This window comes from Drosophila mojavensis, unplaced genomic scaffold, assembly GCF_018153725.1.
Source record: "Drosophila mojavensis isolate 15081-1352.22 unplaced genomic scaffold, ASM1815372v1 contig_74, whole genome shotgun sequence".
NCBI lineage: Eukaryota > Metazoa > Arthropoda > Insecta > Diptera > Drosophilidae > Drosophila > Drosophila mojavensis.
The window spans coordinates 15,236,109-15,262,175 of record NW_025318899.1 but is presented as its reverse complement, the minus strand read 5'-3'; the positions used below and the strand labels follow the sequence as shown (position 1 = coordinate 15,262,175).

Genomic DNA, 26,067 nt, shown 5'->3' with positions numbered 1-26,067 from the left:
TGCAGCCAAACAGCTGTTGGCAGCATCCGAATTTTCGGAAACTTAAATAGTTAGTAAACACGCAGTACTGGCTAGGTGTGTTACATACTCTGAAAGTCGGTGCAAACATTAAATTCACAATGCAGTTTTCCTGGATGAAGCTGGCTATTTATTTGCTAACATTTTTGACATACGCCTATTCTGGTTATGGATCGAGCACAATTGTGCATCTAAGAGATGCAATTATAGCGGCTGAGGCACTTTTCGGCGACGTCTTCAAGAATTTCATCACAATTGTGCGTAAATTTCGTACCGTACATGAGGTATTCGATGCTGCCGTCGAGGAAAACTGTGTATTTCAGTGCCCAGTGCCCGAAGGCGGCGGAACGGGTAAGTAGTTGACGCACACATAGATATTATTATGTAAATGAGATAGCCTTATACTGACGTGTTGTTTGTCTTTCAGCACCGCGCGCAGTGCAAAATAAGTTCTATGTGCCCACCGCTGATGGCTGCGGTTCTTTGGGTCTGAGAATTAGTACGGAATACCTACCCGCCGTCGAAATGGAAGCATGCTGCAATGCGCACGATATTTGCTACGATACTTGCAATAGCGATAAGGAGCTGTGCGACTTGGATTTCAAGCGTTGTTTATACAGATACTGTGACAGCTATGAAAAATCTATTGCCAGTGATCTAATGATGAAAGGCTGTAAAGCGGCCGCTAAGATGCTATTCACAGGCACCTTGACATTAGGCTGTAAATCTTACCTGGATTCGCAGCAACGCTCATGTTATTGTCCTCCTAGCAAACCAAGTAACTTCAATGGCAACAAGTACACGAATAGCAAGGAAAAACAGCAGAGGCAGAAATACGGCTGGAAGGACCGTAACGAAATCTAGCACCTGGATAAAGACGCTATTTGTTGTTAATAAGTTCATGTTAGTTTTTAGTTATGGTTGTACTTTTTTACCATTTTGACGAATTTTTCTAGCTTAATACCAAAGCTAGCAAAGACTCAGTATTTGTTTATAACGCAGATTTCATGTTTAAAATGTATAATTTATGATTTAAGCAAAACCTACAAGTTGGCTGAGCATTATGTTAAAAATAAAGAAATTATTTTTAAATTTGGCTCGTTAAATCGGTATTTCTATATAAGGGTCATAGTTATCGATATTTTTGGGCTCAATACAATAATAAATTCGTTATCGATTCGTCGATTAATTGCTACATATTTTGTCGTTTGCAGCACTACACTGAAACTCTAATTGCATTAACCAGCACTAAAACAACACAAGCGCAGCAAAAAAAAGATTTTGCAACAAACTGAACAAATTTTTTAATGTAGGTTGTCATTTAAAAATTGTTTGCAATGGGCTATGATGTCAATCGCTTTCAAGGCGAAGTAGACGAAGAGCTAACATGTCCCATATGCTCAGGTGTTCTCGAAGATCCACTTCAGGTTTGACAATAACTACAACTACAACTAAAAACACATTTCATTTCGAGTCTCAAATTATTCCACAGGCGGTCATGTGCGAGCACGCCTTCTGTCGTGGCTGCATAAATGAATGGCTGACACGCCAGCCCACATGCCCAGTTGATCGTAATGCCCTAACTACTGCAAATCTGCGAGCTGTGCCGCGCATATTGCGCAACTTGTTGTCCAGGTAACTCTTTTGCACGACTCTTGTTTTTCATACCTAGCTAATGAGCGTTTTCACAGGCTCTCAATTACCTGCGACAATGCGCCTTATGGCTGCACAGCTGTGTTGAAGCTGGATGCCTACAATTCGCATTTGGAAGACTGCGTGCACAATCCAAAGCGTCCATTTCCCTGCGAAAAAGGCTGTGGCTTTGACATACCCAAGGACGAGCTCAAGGATCATAACTGTGTGCGTGAGCTGCGTGTGTTGATTGTGAAGCAAACTGAGCAAATAGGCCAACTGAAAACGGAAATAACCGATCAGCAGCTAACTATCAATGAGTTGAAGCGAGAACTGCAGCTATTTAAAGATTTTATGCGTGCCATGCGCGTCTCAAATCCGGCAATGCGCGCGATTGCTGATCAAATGGAACGTGATGAGGTGATACGATGGAGCAGCGCTTTAGCCAGAGCGCGTGTTACACGCTGGGGCGGCATGATTTCCACTCCCGATGATGCACTGCAGGTAAATATTCACTCATTTAATGATAGCAATTAAAAATGTATTGTATATATGTGTTAATATGTAACGGTCTTACAGCTGATGATTAAGCGTGCTTTATCGGAGTCTGGTTGCCCGCCACACATACTGGATAGCTTAATGGAGAACTGCCACGAGCGACGCTGGCCCCGTGGCCTCAGCTCTTTAGAAACGCGCCAAAACAATCGACGCATCTATGACAATTACGTGTGCAGACGCATACCAGGTGAGTTTGCGTGGAAATCAATTTAGTGTTCAGTGTCCCTGACTAAACAAAGGCTTTGTGATTGCAGGTAAACAGGCAGTGCTTGTGCTGAGCTGTGACAACGTGCACATGACTGAGGATGTGATGGTCGAGCCGGGTCTGGTTATGATCTTTGCGCATGGAATCGAGTAATCGAGTTTCTCATGCGGCAGCTACATTCAACTAATTAGTAACTAAATACTTAATTGTATATCAAACAGTGCTCAGTTTTGTTGTTTTCTCGAAATAATGCATATACCTAAGCATCAACACACTCACACACAGACACGCACACACCCACACATTTGTCATATTAATCATTTTAGCATTAATATTAACTCGAATGCACTCTCAGAACTAAAAGCAAACAAAATACAAACCATTCAAGCGCCTCATGACGACTTTCAAGTTGTAGTAAAGAAATTTATATAGAACTTTGTTCCCCCACAAACAAAACCACATGTCGTTTATGATGTATTTGCACATACGCACATGTATACCCTCGCACATGTCTGTGTTTGTGGTAATCATATTTTTGTAATTAAGCGATCTCAGCAAACAAACTTTTGTTATTGTTCTCTTCAATTTCGCTGGATGCATTCAATTTGTGTCTCTTATATAATTGTGGCTTTTATTTAAGAAACTTAAATAATTTACTTAATGTGTAATTAAATTAAAAGAAATTTTAAGTATTCCATATTTTTATCAAATAAAACAGAATCTCAAGTGTAAGCAAATTGTATTTGACTTTGTTTAGCTCAGCTGCGCAATCGCATTAAAAAAGTTTATTGGGTTGCATTATCTAAGCTTTACGTTGCCCCCACGCACACACTCACACTTATCCCAGCGCAGACAAGAGTTCTGGGCATCATCTGTTCCCGAAAAGGAAATCCAATAAGTCGTCTAACCAATGCAACAGTAACAACGATATCAAACTGGTTCCTGTCTGAGCTTTGACAAAAAAAAAATAAAGAACCACAAACCGGTTACGGCTCTCGTAGACATGTTTTTTGTTTTGTGCGACTCATTATACAAACAATTGTTTAAATGATATGTCTTCTGCATGTCGACGCTGTTTTGCTTTGTTACATATGCCAAAAATCGATTAACGAATGCGCAGATTAGCCAAAATTTAAATATCAATAGCGGTTTTAGCACTTCCCGCCGTCAGGGGGCGCCCCCTGGCGCTTGAAAAGTGAGAGTATCAGTGGAATAAACCGCAATCGGCGCGCTTAGCTTCCAACAGTTGTCTACGCATCGCCGTTGCGTTCGGACGTGCCGTTGGAGTATTCAAAAAGTTTTCACCGCAATCGTTTAATAACGCCATGAATTTGTCAATTTGTATGCTAATCTTTGCGGCCGTTTGCCTTGCTGCGACGTCGGCCACGACACAGCTGAGGCAACGAAACGAGAAGCAGGTTCTGGAGGAATTGCGTAATTATCAAAAACTAATCAATTCCTATTGAATAACAATACTAATTGATGTGTTCGATCGCACAGCTCGAAAGGGCGCTACCATCGAGGAGGTTGTGCTCGAGTCTAATCTGCACATCAGGCCCAAGGCACGACAGAACGTGAGACGTGTTCGATCGCTGCTGGATGAGACACTAAATGAAATCTATGCGGCGCACAAGCGAGTGAAGCGTCAGGGACGCTTCCGTGGTGGATTTGGCAGCAACTCGCAAGTTGACACAAGGGCTGGCGGCGCTTCGAGTGGCGTCAATGTGGGTGCTAATCGTCATGGCGGCACTGCCGGCGCCAATGTCAATTTCCAGCCATTTGGTCCCTTGGGCTCCAATGGCTACAAACAGGAACAGACAGCCTCCAATGGTGCAGCAAGTAGCAACTTCAACGATCGCTTCAATTCCGGCTCATCGGCGGCCAATGCCCAGGCCCAGGGCTTCCAGTCGCAAAGTAATCTTGGCTCTTTCGGCGCCTCCTCCACCAGCACAGCCACTCAATCGCAAAACTTGAGTCCATTCGGTAACAGCAACTCCGCCGGTGCCTCCCACAGTCAAGTCTTCAAACTCCCCAACGGCCAGACCATCAATTTCGCCTCCACCAACAATTTCGCCAATAGCGGATTTGGCAACACCGCCGGCAGCCGTGGTGGAGCGGTTTCTGTGACAGGTTAATGACATTAATGTTATACGAAAATGTTGTGCAACTATGTGGAGTCGATGTCCAATTTCTACTCTTCTAACACCTGGGGCACTTTCGAATTTTTTTGCAAAATTATTAACAAAAGAAACTAGAAACTGGAATTGCCCACACACACACACACACACACGCATGCACGTAACAGCATATACAACTTATTTGCTTACCAATTAGTGGCCATTAACCGGAGTCTGCCAACTCCGAAATATATCGCATGTCAATTTGATTAAAATGTTTGAGCTTTAGTTTTATTATTGTTTGTTTGTTTATGATATCGGCTTAATCGTAACTTAGTCGGATTCGCTTTCACTCTCCGATTGGAAATCGCCCACTTCAATGGAGAATGTGTACTCCTGATCGCATCCCAGATATGAATCGCTCATGTAGTACAGCGTATAATCGTGCTTGCCTGGACTGGGCGCCACAAAGTCCAGCTTGACTTTGGCCTTTTGCTGCAGCGTTAGCCGTTTGATGGAGAGCAGCGAATTGGTCTTTGGATCCCCGATAACCACCCACCAGCCCTCCTCGCGCTTCTGCGGGAAGAATGGCGCTATAACCGGGCCGGTAACCTCATCCTCACGCTCGAGCTGCACCACCACATTAACTGTGGATCCAGAATTGATGCGATCCTTATCAACCACCTCGTAGTTGAGCTCAATATTGGGATAACGATTGCAGAAGCGTGCCACATCGGCCATTTGCACATCGGACAACTGCAGCAGGCGTGTGCGATCCTCATCCTCCAGCTCCATTATGTCGAAAACAGTTTCAATTTTCTGCAAGCATATCAAATGAGAATTAACATAGATCCAAATTTACTTCGATCTTAATCTTACCTTTTCTGTGCAGCGTTTTATGATGTCAGCATTGAAGTGTGGCAGCTGCCGCAAATACGAATCCTTGCTCCACATAGCCTGCGTAACCATTTGAGCCAGTTCCATGGCAGCCACAGCTGGCGATAGCCAGCCATTGGAGCTCAGCACATCCACACAGGCCTGTATCAGGCGTATTGCTTTACTGAGTATTTGCTCCGTGTCGCCCTGAAGCTCTGGACCCAGCTGCAGACGCGAGAGATGGGCTTGAAGCAACAAGTTGGTCTTAATGTGAGGATCATTGAATCTGCAAGGAATTGAAAATGTATTTAATGAAAAATAGGATCAAAATTAATTATATTCCAGTATTTACTTGGGTGCTGTTTCATTGGGTCCAGTTAGCTTGTTGGGCAAGCGCTGGGAGAGCGTGCGCAGAACCTGTTCCTCGTGGTGCCGCACTACAACATCCTCATACTCCGCTGCCGATGAAATAATCTCCAACAGGCCTCGTACTTTGGTCTTGCTGTTAAGCGACAAACTGAAGAGCTCTGCAAAAAATTGTTTTAGGATTAGACAGGATTACTAAAGAGAAAACAAACTTAGATCGTACCTATAGTTGTATAGTTAATGTAGTAGTAGGCGGCAATCATGCCCAGATTCAATGGCAACGTATCCATGTCATCCTCAACGCTTATGCACTTGGATTGCTCCAGATCGCTGAGCGTGTTCTCCACAAGCTCCGACAGATGATCGGATAAATGACGATGTGTCACACCTTGCAGATTGTAATAGTTGGGATTCTGGGTTAATCTTCGATAGAGGAATGTCCAGGTTAGATAATCGACGGCATCCTGTTTGTTCTCAATGGTTTTGGTGACCACCTCGGCATTGAAATGATCGTGTAAACGGTGGTCCAAATGGCTTTCGATCGGCAGCGGCTCGTTGATGAATTTCTTGAAGAAATCCTTCTTGGAACTCTGACACATCAGCACGCACTTAGCATCCGCATCCTCGTTGGGTCTATTGGCGCGTCCAATCATTTGGAGGACATCCGTAATGGGATAGTCCTCGTACGAATGATTTTTGCCATTGTAGAACTGGGTGTCCATGACGATAACGAGATGTGCCGAGATGCTCATGCCCCAACAGAGATCCCGAGAGACAACAGCCAACTGCACAGCTCCCGAATCAAAGAGCTGCTCGACCAGGCGATGATCTGAGGCAGACAAACCCTCGTGCAGATAAGCAACGCCCTGAGCCAGCGTCTCCTTCAACGTTTTGTCCGACATGCGCTCGAGGAAGGGCTGGATATCGTCCTCCTCGGCATGGAAGAACCGATTCGGCTGCAGATCCGAGGCAGCATACGTCAGTATATCGATGGCTGTGAGGCGCGCCTGTTTGCGCGACGATACAAATACAATTACGGGTTTATGCGGGCTGTACTTGAGTATGGCATTGTACACGGGCTTGGACATGGTTGCAATGCGTGTGGCATTGTGAGTGACATTGAAGCCCTGTATGTGCAGCTCCAGAGGTATGGGTCGAACGCTCGGATGAAAGTTGAACGTGGCATTGGGATTGCAGCCGAGCCACTGGGCCACATCGCGGGCATCTGTCAACGAGGCGGAGAGGGCCACGATGCGAATCTGCTTTTCAATTTGGGAGCTGATATAACGCATGCGCGAGCAGACGATCTCCATGACGGGACCCTCCTCGCCGCCCACCAGCTGCAGTTCATCGACAATGAACAGATTGATCTGCTGCACATTCTTACGCTGCTTCCAGCGACGCGACAGCACGTCCCACTTGTCCGCGGTGGTTATAATCAATTGTCCCTTGGCAATGAGCTTAAGATCTGTGCCCGTTTCGCCAGTCAGTTTGACCACCTTGATATCCAGACTGCCAAACTTGGCATGCCAGTCGGCGAAGACCAGATCGGCCAACGCCTCTTGGGACACCAGATAGACACAACGTCCTTCGCTGCTCTGGCTAAACAAGCGCATGATGGCAAATTCAGCAATGGTCATCTTGCCAGATCCCGTTGGAGCACCCACAAAGACATTCTCATCGCTGTTGTAGACCGCGTTGAAGACCTGCGTCTGTATGGGATTGAACTGCGGGAAACGTTGCGAATAGAATGCCTCGAACTTGGGCTGGCGCAAAGCGCTGATGGGCAGCGGCTGCAAGTCCAGCAGTTCCGTTGGTGGCATGTTCTTCTCGGGCAAAATGAGATGCCGGAAGGAGACGGGCAGCTGTGTTTCCGCTCCTATCCAGCGATCGGAGACAATGCGTAGAAAATATTGTGGGGGCAAAGGCTCAAAAACTGGCACAAAGAACTTCAGCTGATGTTCATCCTGTGCATACTTCTGTTTGAGCAAGAAGAATTCATGATGCAATATCAGCTCCGAGTCCACATCCTCAATCAACACCCAGAAACCTTCGGATTGCCCGTGCACCTTTTCATCCCACTGAAAATCGGGGGTTATTGTCAGCTCCACGCGCAGCGTTGATCGCGTTATGGGCTGGATATGCGTAGACAGCTCGAGTTTGGGAAACTGATGCACGAATTTGTGTATGGTCTTGCCCAGCTTGGGCACACGTATCAGCTCGCCCAGCTCATGCGGCTCCAGATCGTACAGACGCTGCCAAGGAAAGTGTTTCTTCTCCAGCTTCTTGGCGATTTCATCAGGCATCTTCTTGAATTGGCGCAACGGCGTCATCGACTGCCACATGCGACGATCAATCATCTTGCACAGTGTCAGCGTTTTATCCGCCAACTGCGCCCAGCCACGCGTCAGCACAATCTCAAAGATGGCGCGCATTAGACGTGCAGCCGATTGTGTGATGAACACCATGTCGGACATCAAGGCGAAACCCTCTAGCTTCAGCTGAGAGATGTACGCCTGCAGCAGCACATTCACCTTGGCGCTGTGCTCCTCAATGGATTCCTTGATGGGTATGGGCACTCGCTCCATAAGCTTCTGCAGCTCCAGTTTCTCCTCCTCGCGCACAGAGATGTGCTTGAACTCCGACGACAAAGAAAACACACGGAATAACTCGATTTCACTCAGAGTTTGCTTTAGCAACTGATTGTAGGTCAACATTGTCTCATGGGTCAGATAATAGTGAGATGCAATGCGGCCCAGATCCGTGACCTGGAAGTGGCCCGTCTTTCGGTCGTATTTGATCAAGCCACTGCGTTCCAGACTACAGGCAGCCGTATGCAGCAAATCCGCGCGATGCTGCTCCAGTAGCGGATCTGCTTTGATCGCATCATGCGAAACGCCATACAACGTGGGATTGCGAAGCATACGTATGTAGAGGTATGTATAGCCCAGCCAATTGACTGCATCCTGCAGATGTTGCACGGTGCCAAGCACAATCTCAGCATTCAGCATGTCCGGCAACTTGGAAATGAACTGCGATTCAATGGGCAGCTGCTGATTGAGCAGCGATAGATAAAACTGCAGCTCGCTGTGGTTCGTAATGAGTATGCCCTCGCCCTTGGTGTCATACTGGGGCCGACCGGCACGTCCCAACATCTGCAGCACATCCAAGGCGCTCAGCTCCACCCAGCGGCCCTTCTCCGGATTGTACACTTGTGTGCCCTTGATGATGACCGTGTGGGCGGGCAAATTCACACCCCAGGCCAAGGTGGCCGTCGACACCAGCACCTGAATATGCCGATCAGCAAAGAGATCCTCAACTAGCGTACGATCCACGCGCGTCATGCCAGCATGATGTATGGCAAAACCATATGGCAGCAATTCCTTTAGCTCTGTATTCTTCACCTGCTCCGCCTCGGTACGCAGCACTTCCATGCTGGCCGAGCCCTCGCGCAGAAAACTGCCCAACGTGTCCTGCTCGAGGCACATGTCGCGCACTGCACGCGCCGTCTTGCCCGTCTCTTTGCGGGAGTGCACAAAGACTAGCACCTGGTTGCGACCAGCATGCTCCATGGTCTTTTCATACACGATCTCGTTCATGACCTGTGTGGAGATAAGAAATAATTATATTAACTGGAATTATATTTTTTTTATAGAGGTTGCCCCGCACCTGGAATCGCTTCAATGCCTTCTTCTCGGTCACACCAATATACTGTTGCTCCAGCGCCACCGGTCGATAGCTGTTGTCGAAATAGAAGAGACCCTTGTCGGGCTTCACACGCAGAAATGTGGCCACGTCCTGGTAGTTCGGCAGCGTGGCAGACAGACCAACCAGACGCACATCCTCCTGAGTGGTCTCAATGTTGCGTATGGTACGTGCCACGAGCGCCTCAAGCACCGGTCCACGCTCGTCGTGCAACAAATGGATCTCATCAATGATAACCAAACGCACCAGACTCACAAATGTCCGCTCACCACCCTTGCGTGTGATGATATCCCACTTTTCGGGTGTGCACACAATCACCTGTGTTGCGGCAATTTGCTCACGCGTTAGCTGATGATCGCCCGTCAACTCAGACACAGTCAGATTGTAGCAGGCCAGACGGCGTCCGAAGTTTCCTACCATTTCCTGTACCAGGGATTTCATGGGTGCCACATAGATGATCTTGAAGTCTTGTGCATTGATGGTTCCATCCTCGTTTATATGCTTGCCAATCTCCCGCATCATTGTGAGTAAGGCGACATTCGTTTTACCTGCACCAGTAGGGGCACAAAGCAGCATATTCTCATCGCTGTCCAAAGCAGCTTTGTAGAGCCGGCTCTGAATGCGATTCAAGGTCTTGAAGCCATCGAACACTGGCTGAACATACTTGGGCAGTTTGTCAATCGGCTGCAGCTCCTCGTCCGCCTCGAAGGGAACTTGCTTGAGAGCGGGCACATGCACCTCCTCGTATCCCTTGCGCTGTTTGCGATAACTGCCGTCGGGCAGCTGGCAACGCTTGTTGGCCATGAAATGCGAGCCCTGGGTAAAGGCTAGCTCATCCAGTTCTAGCAGTTGGCGAACACCAGGCACTTGACCAGCAGCAGCGGCTCCACCATCGTCAGCATCGCCCTTGCCACGCTTGTTGGCTCGCGCATCCGCCTCCTCCTGCTCATCAGCCTTACCAGTGTCCAGCTGACGCAATATTTTTGCCAGCGCGGTGTTGCCACGCATCTTTTCCCGTATGCGCTGCCTCTCGCTATCTGTTTGTGCGGACGCTAGCATGGTACAGTAGAGTATCATCTGACGATTCAATTTCAGTTGCTTAATGAAGTCAAAGCAATCGTAGCCCAGCAGCAGCACCAACTGATTCTCACAGTCGCGTTCATCGGCGGCATCCTTTAGTATCTTGAGGACATCAGCAGCCTTGCTCTGGGAAACCATCGCGTCCTTGTAGTACTTGCTGAGGCAGCGCTGCAGCCAGTAGGCATCAATGTCCAACGGATGCAGCGAACGATCCTTCTTTACATTACTTGCAGCCTCCTCGCTGGCGAGCTGTAAATTAAAATAATAAATGTATGTTTTAATATAAGCATAATTAATGCTACTTACATTTTCGGCGTGCAGTGTATGATCAATGCGCGCTTCTTCGCCCTCATCCTGTGCATCGTCGTCACGTATCTCGCCATACATATCGTTGTCACTCTCCTCTTCAGACTCCTCGAACTGTACATTGATGCCGTAAGTATCATCAATTTGCTCATCATTATTGGTAGCTGCCGCCAGAGCATTCACTGCATCGCTGCCGAAGTCGGTGATTTTCTTGCCAAGATTCACGAGCAGGGCAAAGCGTTCATCTGTCACTTCACCTAGCAAACTGTCCACCTCCCGCTTGCGATCGCGATCTTTAAGCCGCTCATTCTTAAGCACAGCCAAAATTTCATCTGCGGCGCCACATAAAATGTCGCGTGGCTGATCGCCCAGTGCCTCCTGTATGAAACTCAATAGCACCTCGTAGGTCTGACGAGTCTCCTGCGTCTTTGGGCGATAGACAATGCCCACCATTTCATCAATACCCTCTGATAGCAATGTGGCGCCCTTCATGCGCTCAAAATCGTACTGCGCCTCATCACGCTTTTGACGCTTGACTTTGCGCTCCTCCGTTTTTTCCGGCTTTGTACGCTGATAGCGATCACCCATGCGAGTGCCATCCAATTTGCCTACCAGAGAGCACACCTCGCCAGTGGCTTCATCACGACGCGGACGCTCGATGAGACGTACATCAGCTTGCAGCACAAGATTCGAGTTCTGTATTGAAGAGAATAGTTAGTAAGAAATATTTTTCGGCAAACGTTTACCGCATGTGGCGGCCGCTTTTCTTCCTATTATTTTTCAATACTTACCGCTTTGTACTCGTACTGCAGTTGACGTGCTGCGGCATCCGCCATATTTGTTTAGCTAGTTGTTATCGTTTTAAGTGCCGGATTAACTTATTTTTGCAATTTTAAAGCGGCAAAAATACTTTTTTCGCTGTTTATTGGCTGGCTTTGCGATAAAGATGTATTCGAATCGATATAATAATTAGTTATTGATATCGATATTTCATATACATCGATAAGAGCTGTGTTTATTGAGTTCCTTTTTTTCAACACTAGTTTTGCTTTTCGCTCTGGTCACATTGAGTCCATGCAGAAGTAAACAAAACAAACGACGCTCACTCTCTTGAATTTGTAATTTATTGAGCTGCAAATCGATAAGCAAATCAGTTGTATTGCAACCTCTTTAGTGAGTGGATCGTATACGAGAGTGAATAAATTTGAAGACAATATATACATATCAGAATGCTGCCGCTACCGAGTACCGATCAGGATCTACGCTGTCCTGGTTTCTGCGATTGTCGTTTTCCCAGCTGTGTCGATGTAGCCAACCACAAAGGAAACATTCCCGATCTGGTCACGTGTCGCTGCGGTGAGGACAGTGGTAATGGCCTGGAATGGCAGTGGCATCACACAGAAAATTCCGATGCCCAAGTCATAGGCAGAGATATCGTCTTCCATCCCACCTACAGTCAGGGAACGGCCATTGTGCGTGGCGAACAGCCGCTGCAACAGGACAAAGTTCATTTCTGGGAAATGCGTATAATTACAGTGCTGGCTGGTACTGATGTGGTAAGTTCTAGTGCATGGGCAACTGCATCCAAAGGGATTCAAATAGCTAGGGAGATAAGCGCCACTTTAAAAGATAACACAGCTGTAACGCACTTGACACAGTCCGCCTGTCTCTCGGCATGAGGAAATCTGTGGTGCATAGTGAGTGATGAGTGAGAGCTGATAAGCCAGTTGTGTATTCCTATTTTAACTCGGCCGCCCGGTTTATGAAAAGGTCAATGCAAACGTAATAATTCCACTCGGTTACTATTTATTTGTCTTTCCCTCTCTCTTAATATTTTCTAGATGTTTGGCATAGGCACCGATAGTGTTAATCTGGAACAATTCAAATTCCATTTCGTCTCGGCGCTGGGCACCAATGCCCAATCCTGGGGCTATTCCTACAACGGTAAAATCCAACATTGTGGCGATCAGTTGCCCTATGGTCAAAAGTTTTCCCAGGGCTGCTTGGTAGGCATCTATCTGGATCGCACACGTGGTCATTTGGAATTTTTTTTGAATCGCCGCTCGCTCGGAGTGGCCTACACGAACATACCAACAGACCCGCATGTCAAAATCTATCCCATGGTCTGCTCAACAGCTGCTAAGTCTGTCATTCGCTTGATTAACTCCACCTCTCAGGCGGCAACGCTGCAGCTGCGCGCATTCGAATCACTTGCTAAGCAGCCGCAAAAGCTCGATGAGCTGCGCCAAATGCCTGGCCTGAAAAGAATTATGCAATCATATTGGTTTCTAGCCCCTCCCGTGCGCTACTCCAGATGCTCTACAAATCTGGACTTGGATTTATGCGATGAGGCGGTACTTTCCAGCTCCAAGCTACGTCTGGGCAGAAAACAAAAATATAGAGGTAAGTTTATTAACTTTCAAAATTAATCACGCTCAAAGAAATCTTTTCCGTAAAGCACTTAATTCGCTCTGTTTACATCAAATATTTGATAAACATAAAACCAAATAGAATCTCTTATCGCTTGTAATTTAACAACTGGAGATAAATGAAGCAAAACAAACTGACACTAATCGTATTTTTGCCAAAGTTCTCAAAGTAAACTGGAAGATATAAGTTGTATACATATATATGTATGTATGTATATATGCATGTGTCACCGTACCCCTTCAATTATCTAGAGTTTATTTCAAGCTATGACCTAAATACTTGCCTTTGTCTAAGTCTGAAGATTGTTGTCCGCGCCCTTATTCAATTGCCATTCAATTAAACATATATTATATATATATATATATTTTTTTTTTTTCAGAAACTGATGATGTCAACATCGATGAGGATCTCTACGCGAATGCGCACAAAATTCCGGTGCGCCGCAATGACAGCGGCGATGAGGAGTATGTCTCATCCATTCACGAGTTCTGTGATGAATATTTTCACTATTTGTTGTAGTTGAATATCGGCTTTGAACTTATTATTATATATAAATATATATATACATATTTTGTATTGCATTTCCTAAAATTACAATGTATTTTTGGCAAATACTATTTTGGTTTTTTCTATGTTTTGTAAATTCCAGTAGATTTGTTTTTGTTTTTCTATAAAGACAGTCCGGTTTATTTAGGACAGACTGTGGATTTATTTTAAAAGTATTTGCTTTAAATATATGTGAATATATCATTGTGTTTTTTTGTATGTGCGAAAAACTGTTGAAAGTTTCATTATTGCAATGCTGACGGGATTTGGGATTGGGATACGTGGGGGCTGTGACGCTTGGAGTGGGGTGAACTGAATTGGGGCGTGGCTAAAAGAACTTAAAGTAAACTAAATGTTAGTTGAACTCGGCACCGTTCGATGCTCGTTTGAAAATGACGCCCAGTGGCAGCTAGTCCATGTCGTCGTCATCGTCATCCGAAATGGTGTACTTCTTTTGAGCGCGCTTCCGACGCGTCTGTTTCTTGGATGTGGTCGCTGCACCGCTGGCCACCGAGGCAGCTGCTGAGGATTGTGTGGGCGTGGCTGGTGCACTAGCCAGCGATTTATTAAGTTTTAGCTTCATTTTAACGGCCGCTGCAGATGTGGTGGCTATCTCCTCATCATCGGAACCATCATCGCCATCATCGTCGTCATTGTCCGAATTATCGGAGCCACCGGCGCCCCCGCCATTGCCATGAGCATCACCAGTGTTCTCGCCAGCGGCCACAGCAGCCGCGTCCGCAGCCGCCGTAACTCTTTGCCGTGCACTGACAAAAATCTTTTGCAACGCTATGGAATCGAGATAGATCAGCGACGCCTCCTCATTGTAGATTTGCGCATTCTGGCAGAGCTGCATAAAGTCCTTCTCCAGCTCATTGAGATCCGCATATTTACAGTCCTCGATACGCTGCAGTATTTTCTTAATGTCCACCGGCCGCTTGATAATATCATAATAGTCGGGCAGCCGTTGTCGCGAGGGTAGCTTCATAAATGGCTCAGACAGCGTGCGACCATCCTGCGTGTGCTTGATGACAGCGCTCATGATCTTGTGCATTTGCTTCTTGGACCGCTTGTCCAAGTTCTGGCGGCGTCTGCGCTTCAATATGAGTGAATCATCATCGGATTCGTCTTTCCGATTCTTGCGCTTGCGACGCTTGCGCTTGGAGTCGAGATCCTCCTCTTCCTCTTCATCGAATTCAGCGCCATCATCGATAGCCTTCAACCATTCTTTTTCGGTCAAGCTGTCCGTATAGTCAACTTCCTTGCGCTGTCGTGATCCACGACCTACAAATGCAAATAAAAGAATTAGTTTACTTTCCTTTATACATATGTGAAGATATATCCACTTACCCAATATGGTATCCTCATCATATTGGTAATGGAAACGCTCCACCTCATCGTCATCCTTGGTCAGCCAGTCGGGCAGCTCAGACTCGTCGATGAGACGTTCTCTGCCCGGATGTATTTCCTCATCCTCTTTCTTGCGTTCAATATCCATTTTCTTGAATATTTCAATTTCCTCTTCACTGCGCGCTATCATCATATTAATCATCTCATCATCTGGCACCTCGTTCTCCTCTTCCTCCTCGTTGTCGTCCTGATGCAAAATGGTTTGCAAGAATTGCTGACGCTCACTTCCCGTAGATTTCTGATCGAACATGCCCGCCTGAATGACTTTCTCGTCCATGTTCAGCTTATACCGGGCCGCGGCCAGAATGCGCTCCTCCACCGAATTGACCGTCATGAGACGCAGCACACGCACCTCATTACGCTGACCGATACGATGGGCACGATCCTGTGCCTGCAGATCCTGATGCGGATTCCAATCGGAATCGAATATGACCACTGTGTCGGCTGTCTGCAAATTCAAGCCGAGGCCACCAGCGCGTGTGGACAGCAAGAAGACAAAGTAATCAGAGCCCTTTGCATTAAATTTACGCAGCAGTTCGCCACGATCCTCGGCCTTGGTGGTACCGTCCAGACGCAAGTAGCCAAACTGTCGCCAACTCAAGTAATCCTCAATAATGGTCATGCACTGGGTCATCTGACAGAAGAGCAACACGCGATGATTGGTTGCTTTCAGCTTGGGCAAGATGCGATCAAGCAGCTCGAATTTACCCGACACACGATACAGATCGGGTCCTGCAAAGCAAACCAAGTGTATAGCGAAACTGCATATAATAAAATATAGGGGAATATTTACCTGAAACGACGCCATGTCCTCCAGTATGATCGCAGTACTTCTCCTCGATGTGCTGGAACATGAATGGATGATTGCAGAGCTTACGCAGCTGGACGATGGTGTTCATCAGAGCCTTGGCACCGCCCTTGCCATGCTTGCCCTTCTCGGAGCCATCGGTGAGCAGGACGCCCTTGCTCTGCATGTGCTTGTAGAGCACTCGCTGCAATGCGGACATATCGCACTTGATAATGTACTCGACCTTGTCGGGCAGCTGGTGTTCCACCTCCTTTTTGAGACGACGCAGCAGGAAGGGACGCAACACCTTGTGCAAACGTCGAATGATCAAAATGGTTTCCTCCTCATTCAGCTCGACCTTCTCGCCAGTGGTGGCGAACGGTGCATTGAACCACTGCTCAAATGTGGAGCACGACTTGAAAATCGAAGGTAGCAAAAAGTTAAGTAGCGCCCAGAGCTCGGGCAGCTTATTTTGCAGTGGTGTACCCGTAAGGAGCAGCCGATAAGGCGCTATGTAGTGCGTATTGAGCACCTGCGTCAATTTGCAGTGATGATTCTTCATGCGATGGCCCTCATCGATAATCATGTACTTCCATTGAATCTTGGCCAGCACCGCCTTATCCTTGATCACATACTCGTATGTGGTGAGCAGCACATTGAATTTGGTGGCTCTCATTTGATTCTGGAGCAGACGACGACCCTGTGGACTGCCCTTGTAACTGACCACACCTACGGCGGGCGCCCACTTCTCGAACTCCAGCACCCAATTGGGCAGAGTTGAGAGCGGCACAATGATTAAGTATGGACCCATAACCTTTTTGCGATCCATTAAATAGGTGACCAGAGAAATTGTTTGGATGGTTTTGCCCAGACCCATCTCATCGGCCAAAATGCCATTCAAATTGTTATTGTAGAGCGAAACGAGCCATTCCAGACCCTTCAATTGATACTCCTTAAGCTGACCATTGACCATAATACTGGCCTGCTCGGTGACCTTTTCGTGCACGGTATGCGCAATGCTGTAATAGGTTTGCTCCTCAGTGCGATATTCATCGTCCTCCACTTTCACCTGATTGATCAAATCATTGGCGCCCGCCTCACCTGGCTGCGCAGATTTATCTGTAGCATCCTCAGATCCTTCGGCAGCAGCATTGCGCTCCTGCGGCTGCTCCTCGAGCTTTGGTTTCGGCTTCTTCTCGGGTGACTCGTCATTGTCATCATCATCGTCATCAATCCAATCCCAGCCCGGGTGCATGTTGAGCCAGCGATGTAAATGCTTGAGCATTGGTGCATCATCCCCTGTTAGCTTCTTGCCGCTGCATTGCTCTACGACATGGACGCGCATATCGGCTGCAATACTGCTCTCATCAATATTGACATATTCGCCGCTCATCAACAGCTCCTTTTTGTATTGCTGCAGACGCTTGCCCTCCTCCTCCTTCTTCTTCATCTGGTCGTCCTTATGCTGCTTCACCATCTGGGTGAGGTTGCTAATGTACTCGTCTGTCTGCGACAGCAGGAATGCTAAACGTTTGTCCTTCTTTTGATCAATCAGCTTGCGGTAGCCCTCCTCATCCTCGGCCATCAGACGACGCATACGCTCCTTCTCAATGCGCTCCTGTTCCTTCTTCTGTTCACGCTCCGCATTCGCATGGTAATTCATCACCGACTTGTTCATGCGCGCCAACTGAGCCTGCAAATGGACAATTAAGATTTCATCATCAGAGCAAAGCTTCGCCCATGTCTTCTATGCACTCACCTTATTGTTGCGATGATATTCACGCAGATCCTTGCCATGCTGCAGCACAGCAGACAAGAACTCAAGATGCTTCTGCCTACGTTTGCGTTCTGCCTCGAGCTTTTGTTGCTTCTCTAGCTTCTCGGTGGCGCGTGCCTCTCGCAGGCCTTGGCGCTTGGTGCGCTTGTAGAACTTCATGTTGATGGCCGTCTCCAGTGTGGTGTCCCGCCTGGTGCACTGCACAATTTCCATGCGCAGCTGGCGCTGGAAATTCAGAACACGCAGTGCCCGCAGCTCAATGGCCGCCTGCAGGCGCAGATCCTCGGACATGGTAGCCGGCAGACGTTGCAGCTCCTGCATGCGCAGCGAAATGCGAGCAGCTATGCGATTCTCACGCTCCTGCAGCAACGTGATGGGATCGAGGCCCACCGGCTTGGCCACAGTGGTCACACGGTTCGGCTTGGGCATCGGCTGTTGCTGTCCGGGCGGTGCACCTGGCCGTGGCGGGCCCGGAGGCGCCACTTGACTGCCAGGCAGGCACGGAGCTGCAGGACGAATGCCCTGCGCCTGCATGGGCGTCGCTGGTATCAGCGGCGGTCCACCCGCAGGGCCCATCGACAGCGGCTTACCGCCATTGTGCTGCTGATGCTGCATTTGCTCAGGCGGTGGCTGCAGTGGCAATTGTTGCTGTTGTTGTTGCTGCTGTTGTTGTTGTTGCTGCTGTTGCTGCAACTGCTGCTGCTGCTGCTGCTGTTGTTGTTGTTGTTGTTGTTGGTGCTGTTGCTGCTGCTGTTGTTGCTGCTGCTGTTGCTGCTGTTGTTGTTGTTGCTGTTGTTGCTGTTGCTGCTGTTGGATCTGTTGTTGCTGCTGCTGCGGCGTTGGTGGTGCACCGCCAATTAGCGGAGGCTGCGGCTGCAACGGTTGTCCCTGCATATGCGGCGGAGGCGCTGGCTGCATTTTCTGGCCCGGCACAGGCGGCCCATATGGACTAGCTGGTGGTGTAGAGCATTGAGGCGGTGTGCCCGTTGAGGGCGGCTGCTGCGCTTGCATCGGCTGCGGACCCGCATGCGGCCCACCCGGTGGCGGTCCACCAGGCATACCCGGCGGTCCTATGGGCTGCGGAGGCTGTTGCTGCTGCTGTTGCTGTTGCTGCTGCTGTTGTTGCTGCTGCTGCTGTTGCTGCTGCTGCTGCTGTGCCGCCTGCAGAGCCTGCTGCATCTGCATGGAAATGGGCTTGTTGCGCGACAGCAAGCGATAGGCCGTAATCTGAGTGCGCAGCAGGTTCACCTGAGAAGTACTAAGATGCTGATGCTTGGAGGTGGCGCGCATGGCCAAAAGTTGCGAGTATCGTGGATCTTCCTGCATGCCCTTCTCCTCCATCGAGTCGATGGCTCGCTGCAGAGCATGCAGATTCTCTTGGCCAGAACGTTCGGGCGGACCACCGGGCGGGCCACCAGGCGGACCCTGACCACCCTGTGGAGGACCCTGAAAAGACAAAAATTTGATATATGAATGTAGGAATCAAAATATGTTAATGTATATATCTTATTGTGTATGTTAATGTTACCACAAGAAATCATATAGAGCATTCAAAAGTCATTATCTAATATCCAAAGAGTCTCCCTTTGTTTTCAATTTGTAAGCCAAGTAAACAGAAAGCTTTTGGTATCTCAGTTGCTCAGTTGAGCGAATTTCTAGTCACGGCTGAGTGAGAAACTCGTTTTGTGACTACTCAGTGCAAATTCAGTTCTCGACGATAGCTGACGAAGCATCCAAAAACTCCGACTCAAAGGCAAACAATGACAGCAAACAAAAGCGATATCGAGGAGTTGTACAAGTTCATCTATCCGCTGGCTGTAAGAGCAGGTGAAATACTGTTCGAGGGCTATCAGAATGCGGGCAAAAAGTTCACACTGAAGCGAAACGAGTTCCACAACGTAGTCACCGACTACGACAATGAAATAGAAGAGTTCTTGATGAGCAGCATACTGGCCAGCTATCCGGAGCACAAGTTCATTGGCGAGGAGGATACGCACAAGAACAACAATATAACGAAGGAGCTAACAGATGCGCCCACTTGGATCATAGATCCCATCGATGGGACCTCCAATTTCATTAAACAAATCCCACACGTATCCGTTTCCATTGGCCTCTCAATCAATAAGCAAATCGTGCTGGGAGTTGTGAATAATCCAGCCCAGGGTAAGCTCTACACAGCCAAGCTGGGTCAAGGCGCCTTCTGCAATGGTGAGCCCATTCATGTGAGCAATTGTGAGCGTCTGAACGATGCTAATGTTGCCTATGAGGTGTGTTTGCTGCACGAGCCAACGATACGGAACAAACACATTAAACGCATCTACTATGTGGGCTCACAGGCGAGACGGTGTGTAGAGCTGTGTATCACTCACAACAATCTAATCTATATTCAATTTATATTTCTTGCTCCTCTTCTTATCAGTTTGATTGGCTATTCGGCTGTGGTAGATTCCCTCTGCATGGTCGCCGCTGGCAATCTGGACGCCTTTCACATTGAGGACATGTACCCCTGGGACTGTGCTGCTGGCTATTTGCTGATACGCGAAGCCGGCGGCGTTGTTACCCATCCCTATGGGGGGCCCTTTGACATTATGAAGCCAGATCTGATTTGTGCCGGCACAGAAGCACTGAGATTGCAAATTGAAACTCTTATACGCAAGGCAGACCAGGCCAAGTCTGTGGGAGGTGAAGAGGATGTTTGAATATAAATTTAAATTGTTGTTGACAATAGAAAGGTATGCAATTAATAACGAATGAACCAATAAATGTATATGTATATGTATGAATATTCTATCGAACTCAATTACTCTTTTACTTGAAACACCTCTCATCTTATACATTCCACACAACAGTTATAAAAATTATTGTTAATTGTTAAAATTTAACTTAAAATGTGTCATCAAATCGTATAATAAACTTTCCACTCCCTATCAATTGCGTTCTATAAATATATCCAAAATAAAGTCTAATTGTTCAACTGGCTGCTTTAAATACTCTACCATATATTATGTTGATTAATTGACGTCTTATCAACTGACCCCATTTTACATTGTCTGAAGCTTAATTACAGATTTAAAAGGAGATGTTGACAGGGTAATCAAGTCATAGATTAAAATTATCTTTTATTCTTGTCTATAATCTTGTTAAGAACTCAACAAGAATCAACATGATTCTACACATATTAAAGTTCAAAGTTTCGCGTCGACTAGAGAGCTTTTTGACAAAGCTTTTGCAAGCTGCCTGTTCACAGCTCAATTAGATATACAAATTTCAGTGGTTAGCATCAGTTGGTCGAGTGCAAAGCGAAAAAAATGAGCTCAACGTCTGAGTCAAAATTGCAGAAGTATTACGAAGTGGCGCTGGACTTGGTGAAGCAATGCGGGCCCCTGCTAATGGAGGGCTACAAAAAGCCCAAAACTGATTTTACAGTTAAGAAAGACTTCTATGATCTGGTCACTGTGTATGACAAACAGATTGAGGATTTCCTAACGGAGGGCTTGCTAAAGGCCTTTCCCGAGTCGCTAATCATCGGCGAAGAAGAATCGGCAACTAGCAAACGCGACGCCGAGTTAACTGATGCCCCCACCTGGATCATCGATCCCATTGATGGCACCACAAATTTCGTCCATCGCATACCACATTGCTGCATTTCGGTGGGTCTGACCATCAACAAGGAGCTCGTCGTGGGCATCATCTATAATCCGCCGGGTAATGAATTGTTCTCGGCATGGAAAGGGCACGGCGCCTACCTCAATGGCCAGCGCATACACACTTCCAAAGTGACTACGGTAAGTGCTCTCCCATTATCTAATTGCCGAAAAATAAAAACCCACAATCATCGTGATAACACCGAAATGTTGGTGTCAATGACAAGAATTTCAAATCATTTGATGTTTGCTTGCACCTGCAAATCATAAAGAAGACTTTGCGGTAAACACGCTGAGACTCAAAGCTCCTTTTGTGTTCTTTAGATAAATCAAGCTGTGGTCGCCCTAGAAATCTCAGTCATACATGCAGCTGCTGTCAGAGATAAGAATATCAAACGACTTTACAAGTTGGGCTCAAATGCCACAGCGTAAGTAAAGAGAAAGAGAGCGAGAGAGCATAAAAAACACTCATACTTTACAATTTACAGCACTCGCAGCTTTGGTAGCGGAGCCCTTGCTCTTTGCTATGTGGCAACGGGACAATGCGATGCCTATCACGTTGATGATCTGCAGCCCTGGGATATTGCAGCTGGCGCTGTTATTTTAACAGAGGCAGGCGGCTCTATATACCATACCAAAGGTGGCGAATTCAATGTTATGAAGCCCGATTTGGCATGCGCCGGCACAGATGAATTGGCCAAGAGTGTGATAAGTCTCATTGCAGAGGCTGATCAAATAACAGAATATACATTCAAGTAAATTAATTGGAAATAAAAACTATTATTCATGTGAACATTCTAAGGTTCATTCAAAGAACAAATTAATGAAGGTGCATTCAAGCAATTGTTATGAATCTGTATATTTTATATAATAAAGGAATTCAAATGTAAAAACTGAAATAAAAATAATCCTGATATAAAAATATATAAATTGATTAATGGTGAAATCGAAATGAGACTATTTAGTGAATGTCTTGAGAAAAATAATTAGTTAAATAAACTCAAGCTTGGTTGGGCAAAGGTCGCAATAGATAGTCTTATCTAGTATAAAAGAATTGTAAATATATTTACAATATATTTACATAGTATCCGTCAATTGAAACCAGTTTCATTCCGCGAATAGTTCGACTACCCTGTACAATATAGAGACATTGTATGTTAAAGATAATGAAATGTCTATTTGTAGTTGTCAGTTGCGATAAAACGCAGTCAACAGATTTCAATTGCCAGTTCATCTGTGGAACTCTCCGTCATCATATGCAAGAGTTTTTTATTGAGCGCATCAAAAAAAACTCAAAGTAAACAAATGCGAGTGAGTGCTAAAGCAAAAGCGATGCGAGCATCATAGTCCGGTTTCAGTCGGGAGCTGATGTCTGTGCAGTAACAACGCATATCGCAAGCTCTATACCAGGTCTTTACAAACATTCGTCAGCTGCCAATATGTTAACGGAAATTGAGGAATTGTATAACTTCATTTTCCCACTGGCGCAGCGCGCAGGCGATATACTGATCGAGGGCTACAATCGCACGGAGAAGAATGTGGACATTAAGGGCGCATTCTATGATGTGGTCACCGACTATGACAACAAGATCGAGGAGTTTCTGATGGGCGAAATCTTGGCCAAATACCCGTACCACAAGTTCATCGGCGAAGAGGATACGGCCAAGAATAATAATGTCTCTAAAGAGCTGACAGATGCGCCCACTTGGATCATCGATCCCATTGACGGCACCTCCAATTTCATTAAACAAATCCCACACGTTTGTGTCTCGATCGGGCTGGCAATCAATAAGCAAATCGTGCTGGGCATTGTGAATAATCCAGCCCAGGGCAAGCTCTATACAGCGAAACTGGGTCAAGGCGCCTTCTGCAATGGCAAGCCCATTCATGTGAGCGAGTGTGAGAGCTTGCGGGATGCCAATGTGGCTTATGAGGTATCCCTGTTGCATGTGCATAATGTGGCTAACAAGCATATCAAACGCATCTACCATGTGGGATTGCATGCCAGACGGTAAGCTAGTAATGTCTTTTAATATCTTTTAAACTAGTTGAAATATGCGTCATCTTGAATGTTCAGCTTGTTGGCCTACTCCTGTGTCGTGGATGAGCTCTGCATGGTGGCTGCCGGCAATTTGGATGCCTTTTATATTGAGGACATGTATCCTTGGGATTGTGCCGCTGGTTCATTGCTGGTGAGTGAGGCGGGCGGAGTAGTCACACATCCCTTCGGAGGACCTTTCGATATTATGAAACCAGATTTGATTTGTGCCGGCACCGAAAAATTGCGCAAAGAAATCGAGAACCTGCTCCGCAAAGCAGATCAGGAGCGCTCTGTTGGCGGCACTGACCCTTAGAATCTACTCAAAATATATTTATAAAACCTGTTCAATAAATAAAGTTCTGACGAAAAAAAAGCTTCAGTAAATATTTAGTTGTTATCTGTTTGCATTGCAAAGCTTCTTGAAGGCGAAAGCTCTGCAAGCTTTTTGATCAAAACAGTAGATAAACTAACGGGGCTGATTAGTTGTGCTATAGACAGCAAATCCTACCGTAAGTCGCACTTTACGATCGGTCTAGCATGGGCCGACAAATATTTACTTATTTATATGCTTTAGCTTTTTTACAGCTTGTCGACATGGCCCAGAATACGAGAGAAACAAAGATTAAGGAGTATTATGATGTTGCTGTAGATCTGGTTACGAAATGTGGACCCATATTTATGGAGGGCTACAATAAAAGCAAAAAGGAGGTCATGGTGAAAGAATCCTTCTTCGACTTTGTCACCGTATACGATCAGCAAATTGAAGAAAAGCTAACCGAGAACCTGCTGAAAGCCTTCCCAGAATCCGTTTTTATAGGCGAGGAAACATTGGCGGGCAAAAAGAAGCTGCCAGAGCTGACGGATGAGCCCACATGGATCATAGATCCCATCGATGGCACCACCAACTACATACACCGCCTGCCGCATTGCGGCATTTCAGTAGCATTAGCCATTGATAAGGAGCTGGTGATAGGCATTATCTATAATCCCGTAGACAACGAGCTATACTCGACGAGGAAAGGTCATGGCGCTTTTCTAAATGGTGAACCTATTCAAGTGACCGGTGCAACAGAGGTATGATAAATCATTTGAAAACCCAATGGAAAGATTGTGTCAAGCATCACTGAAATTTCAGATGTCTAGTGCAGTGGTTGGACTTGAAATTACTTTGGTCAATGTGCCTCAATTGCGTGATCGGTGTCTGAAACGTGCTTACAAACTGGGCTCTGGGGCTGCTGGGTAAGCTATCTTTAGAACTATAATATAATATATATGCAATTCAACAATATACATATATATAATTATATTGTCTATTGTCTGCTTAAACAATAGCACGCGATGCTTGGCCAGCGCAGCATTGTCTCTGGCGTATGTGGCAAAGGGCACATTGGATGTCTATCACGTGGACTATCTAAAGCCTTGGGATGTAGCTGCTGGCGTTTTGCTTGTACGTGAAGCTGGCGGCGTGGTATATAACACGAATGGCAGTGCATTCAATATAATGAAACCAAATCTTGTGGCTGCCGGCACAGAGTCGCTTGCCCAGGCGGCAATTCAACTGATCGAGCAGGCGGATCATATCAAGGACTACAAATTCACATAGTTAAGAAAGTTATATAGTGCACTTACGTTGGGCGGCATGCCGTGCGTTTGATAGCCAAGTGGAGACATATTCGGTCCAGTTGGTGGCATTTGCATGCCCATATGAGGTGCTGAAAATAATTGTAAACAGTTATTAAATGTCTCAACAGAATTACTAAAGAATTTTACGCATACTCATGCCCTGATGATGCGGTGGCATATGATGTACTGGGGGACCTTGACCGGGTGGTCCGTGCTGCATGGGATGGCCATACGGTCCAGCTGGATGACCCGGCGGTGGAGGCCCTTGCATGTGGGGTGCACCGGGCGGTGGCCCTTGAGGCGGTCCTTGGGGCGGCTGGTGTGGATAGGGACTGTGCGGCGAGGGCGCAGGACTCTGAGATGGCGGCGCCATGGGGCTGGGTGCTTGTGGTGGCGGCATCGGACTATTCGCCGGCGAGGGCGAGGCCATTTCGCTGCGTTTTCTGTGTGTTCGTTTTGCACTGGCTTGGCCTTAAAATGTTAGCTAAAAAGTTGTGCAAATATAAAAATACGATATATTCGCTTAAATGTTAGCATTTCATTGCTCTACGTTTTGCGCAAAGTCCATTTAAATGTATATAAACTGTATATGTAATCGGTTTTTGGCTTTTGTTGCTCTCACTCTCCCTCACCGCACACACACTTTATTTGCACATGGCTTGAAATTCTTATAAAAAGCATCAGTGGCGCTTATCTACAACGTTTCAGACACTCGTCATACTATCAGGCAGCATATTGCACAATATTTAAACCGAAATTTTACCTATTTGCACAATTTGAATGCGTTTTAGGTCTCTCGATTTTCACACTTTTTATTTGACGATAGACGCGACAATGGCGGACGTCTCTGTATAACAAAATACAAACTGTGGCAACCCTATGCACCGGCAAAGACTGGTTGCGTTCAGCATGAACATTTTAATTCCATATTCATTTAGAAGATCGT

General features: G+C 46.6%; 8 protein-coding genes across 10 annotated transcripts; 6 read left to right on the top strand and 2 right to left on the bottom strand.

Moving 5' to 3' along the window:
• Nucleotides 1-35: 35 nt before the first annotated feature.
• Nucleotides 36-1,110, top strand: LOC6582625 (group XIIA secretory phospholipase A2). The gene is made up of 2 exons (XM_002008289.4): nucleotides 36-369; nucleotides 446-1,110. The coding sequence occupies exons 1-2, from the start codon at nucleotides 120-122 to the stop codon at nucleotides 880-882; spliced, it is 687 nt and encodes a 228-aa protein (XP_002008325.1). The 5' UTR covers nucleotides 36-119; the 3' UTR covers nucleotides 883-1,110.
• Nucleotides 1,111-1,216: 106 nt separating this feature from the next.
• On the top strand, nucleotides 1,217-2,836 carry LOC6582624 (E3 ubiquitin-protein ligase NRDP1). 2 transcript variants are annotated; one of them, XM_002008288.4, is made up of 5 exons: nucleotides 1,217-1,445; nucleotides 1,511-1,653; nucleotides 1,710-2,154; nucleotides 2,230-2,395; nucleotides 2,463-2,836. In XM_002008288.4, the coding sequence occupies exons 1-5, from the start codon at nucleotides 1,356-1,358 to the stop codon at nucleotides 2,564-2,566; spliced, it is 948 nt and encodes a 315-aa protein (XP_002008324.1). In that variant the 5' UTR covers nucleotides 1,217-1,355; the 3' UTR covers nucleotides 2,567-2,836. The 2 variants fall into 2 exon arrangements, with proteins under 2 accessions (XP_002008324.1, XP_032587729.1); XM_032731838.2 differs by having other exon boundaries at nucleotides 2,448-2,836.
• Nucleotides 2,837-3,475: 639 nt separating this feature from the next.
• LOC6582623 (nuclear pore complex protein Nup98-Nup96) lies at nucleotides 3,476-4,818 on the top strand. Its single transcript, XM_002008287.3, has 2 exons — nucleotides 3,476-3,847; nucleotides 3,914-4,818. The coding sequence occupies exons 1-2, from the start codon at nucleotides 3,739-3,741 to the stop codon at nucleotides 4,546-4,548; spliced, it is 744 nt and encodes a 247-aa protein (XP_002008323.1). The 5' UTR covers nucleotides 3,476-3,738; the 3' UTR covers nucleotides 4,549-4,818.
• LOC6582622 (putative U5 small nuclear ribonucleoprotein 200 kDa helicase) lies at nucleotides 4,795-11,819 on the bottom strand. The gene is made up of 7 exons (XM_002008286.4): nucleotides 11,655-11,819; nucleotides 10,864-11,559; nucleotides 9,442-10,806; nucleotides 5,996-9,374; nucleotides 5,759-5,933; nucleotides 5,410-5,692; nucleotides 4,795-5,349 (listed from the first exon to the last, which is right to left on the bottom strand). Exons 1-7 carry the CDS (start codon nucleotides 11,697-11,699, stop codon nucleotides 4,864-4,866), a joined length of 6,429 nt encoding a protein of 2,142 aa, XP_002008322.1. The 5' UTR covers nucleotides 11,700-11,819; the 3' UTR covers nucleotides 4,795-4,863.
• A 107-nt stretch (nucleotides 11,820-11,926) lies between these two features.
• LOC6582621 (SPRY domain-containing SOCS box protein 3) lies at nucleotides 11,927-13,908 on the top strand. Its single transcript, XM_002008285.4, has 3 exons — nucleotides 11,927-12,419; nucleotides 12,705-13,266; nucleotides 13,673-13,908. The coding sequence occupies exons 1-3, from the start codon at nucleotides 12,093-12,095 to the stop codon at nucleotides 13,810-13,812; spliced, it is 1,029 nt and encodes a 342-aa protein (XP_002008321.1). The 5' UTR covers nucleotides 11,927-12,092; the 3' UTR covers nucleotides 13,813-13,908.
• Nucleotides 13,909-13,978: 70 nt separating this feature from the next.
• On the bottom strand, nucleotides 13,979-25,986 carry LOC6582616 (ATP-dependent helicase brm). The gene is made up of 7 exons (XM_032731835.2): nucleotides 25,885-25,986; nucleotides 25,275-25,605; nucleotides 25,128-25,210; nucleotides 17,796-19,259; nucleotides 16,043-17,729; nucleotides 15,190-15,981; nucleotides 13,979-15,123 (listed from the first exon to the last, which is right to left on the bottom strand). Exons 2-7 carry the CDS (start codon nucleotides 25,549-25,551, stop codon nucleotides 14,249-14,251), a joined length of 5,178 nt encoding a protein of 1,725 aa, XP_032587726.2. The 5' UTR covers nucleotides 25,552-25,605; nucleotides 25,885-25,986; the 3' UTR covers nucleotides 13,979-14,248.
• LOC6582619 lies at nucleotides 19,496-23,873 on the top strand. Its single transcript, XM_044010118.1, has 7 exons — nucleotides 19,496-20,157; nucleotides 20,233-20,506; nucleotides 21,092-21,598; nucleotides 21,782-21,885; nucleotides 21,946-22,212; nucleotides 22,782-23,468; nucleotides 23,535-23,873. The coding sequence occupies exons 1-7, from the start codon at nucleotides 19,574-19,576 to the stop codon at nucleotides 23,809-23,811; spliced, it is 2,700 nt and encodes an 899-aa protein (XP_043866053.1). The 5' UTR covers nucleotides 19,496-19,573; the 3' UTR covers nucleotides 23,812-23,873.
• LOC6582617 (inositol monophosphatase 2) lies at nucleotides 23,989-25,251 on the top strand. Of its 2 annotated transcripts, XM_015162527.3 has the most exons (4): nucleotides 23,989-24,007; nucleotides 24,084-24,572; nucleotides 24,634-24,737; nucleotides 24,831-25,251. In XM_015162527.3, exons 2-4 carry the CDS (start codon nucleotides 24,093-24,095, stop codon nucleotides 25,099-25,101), a joined length of 855 nt encoding a protein of 284 aa, XP_015018013.1. In that variant the 5' UTR covers nucleotides 23,989-24,007; nucleotides 24,084-24,092; the 3' UTR covers nucleotides 25,102-25,251. The 2 variants fall into 2 exon arrangements, with proteins under 2 accessions (XP_015018013.1, XP_002008317.2); XM_002008281.4 differs by lacking the exon at nucleotides 23,989-24,007 and having other exon boundaries at nucleotides 24,031-24,572.
• Nucleotides 25,987-26,067: the final 81 nt, after the last annotated feature.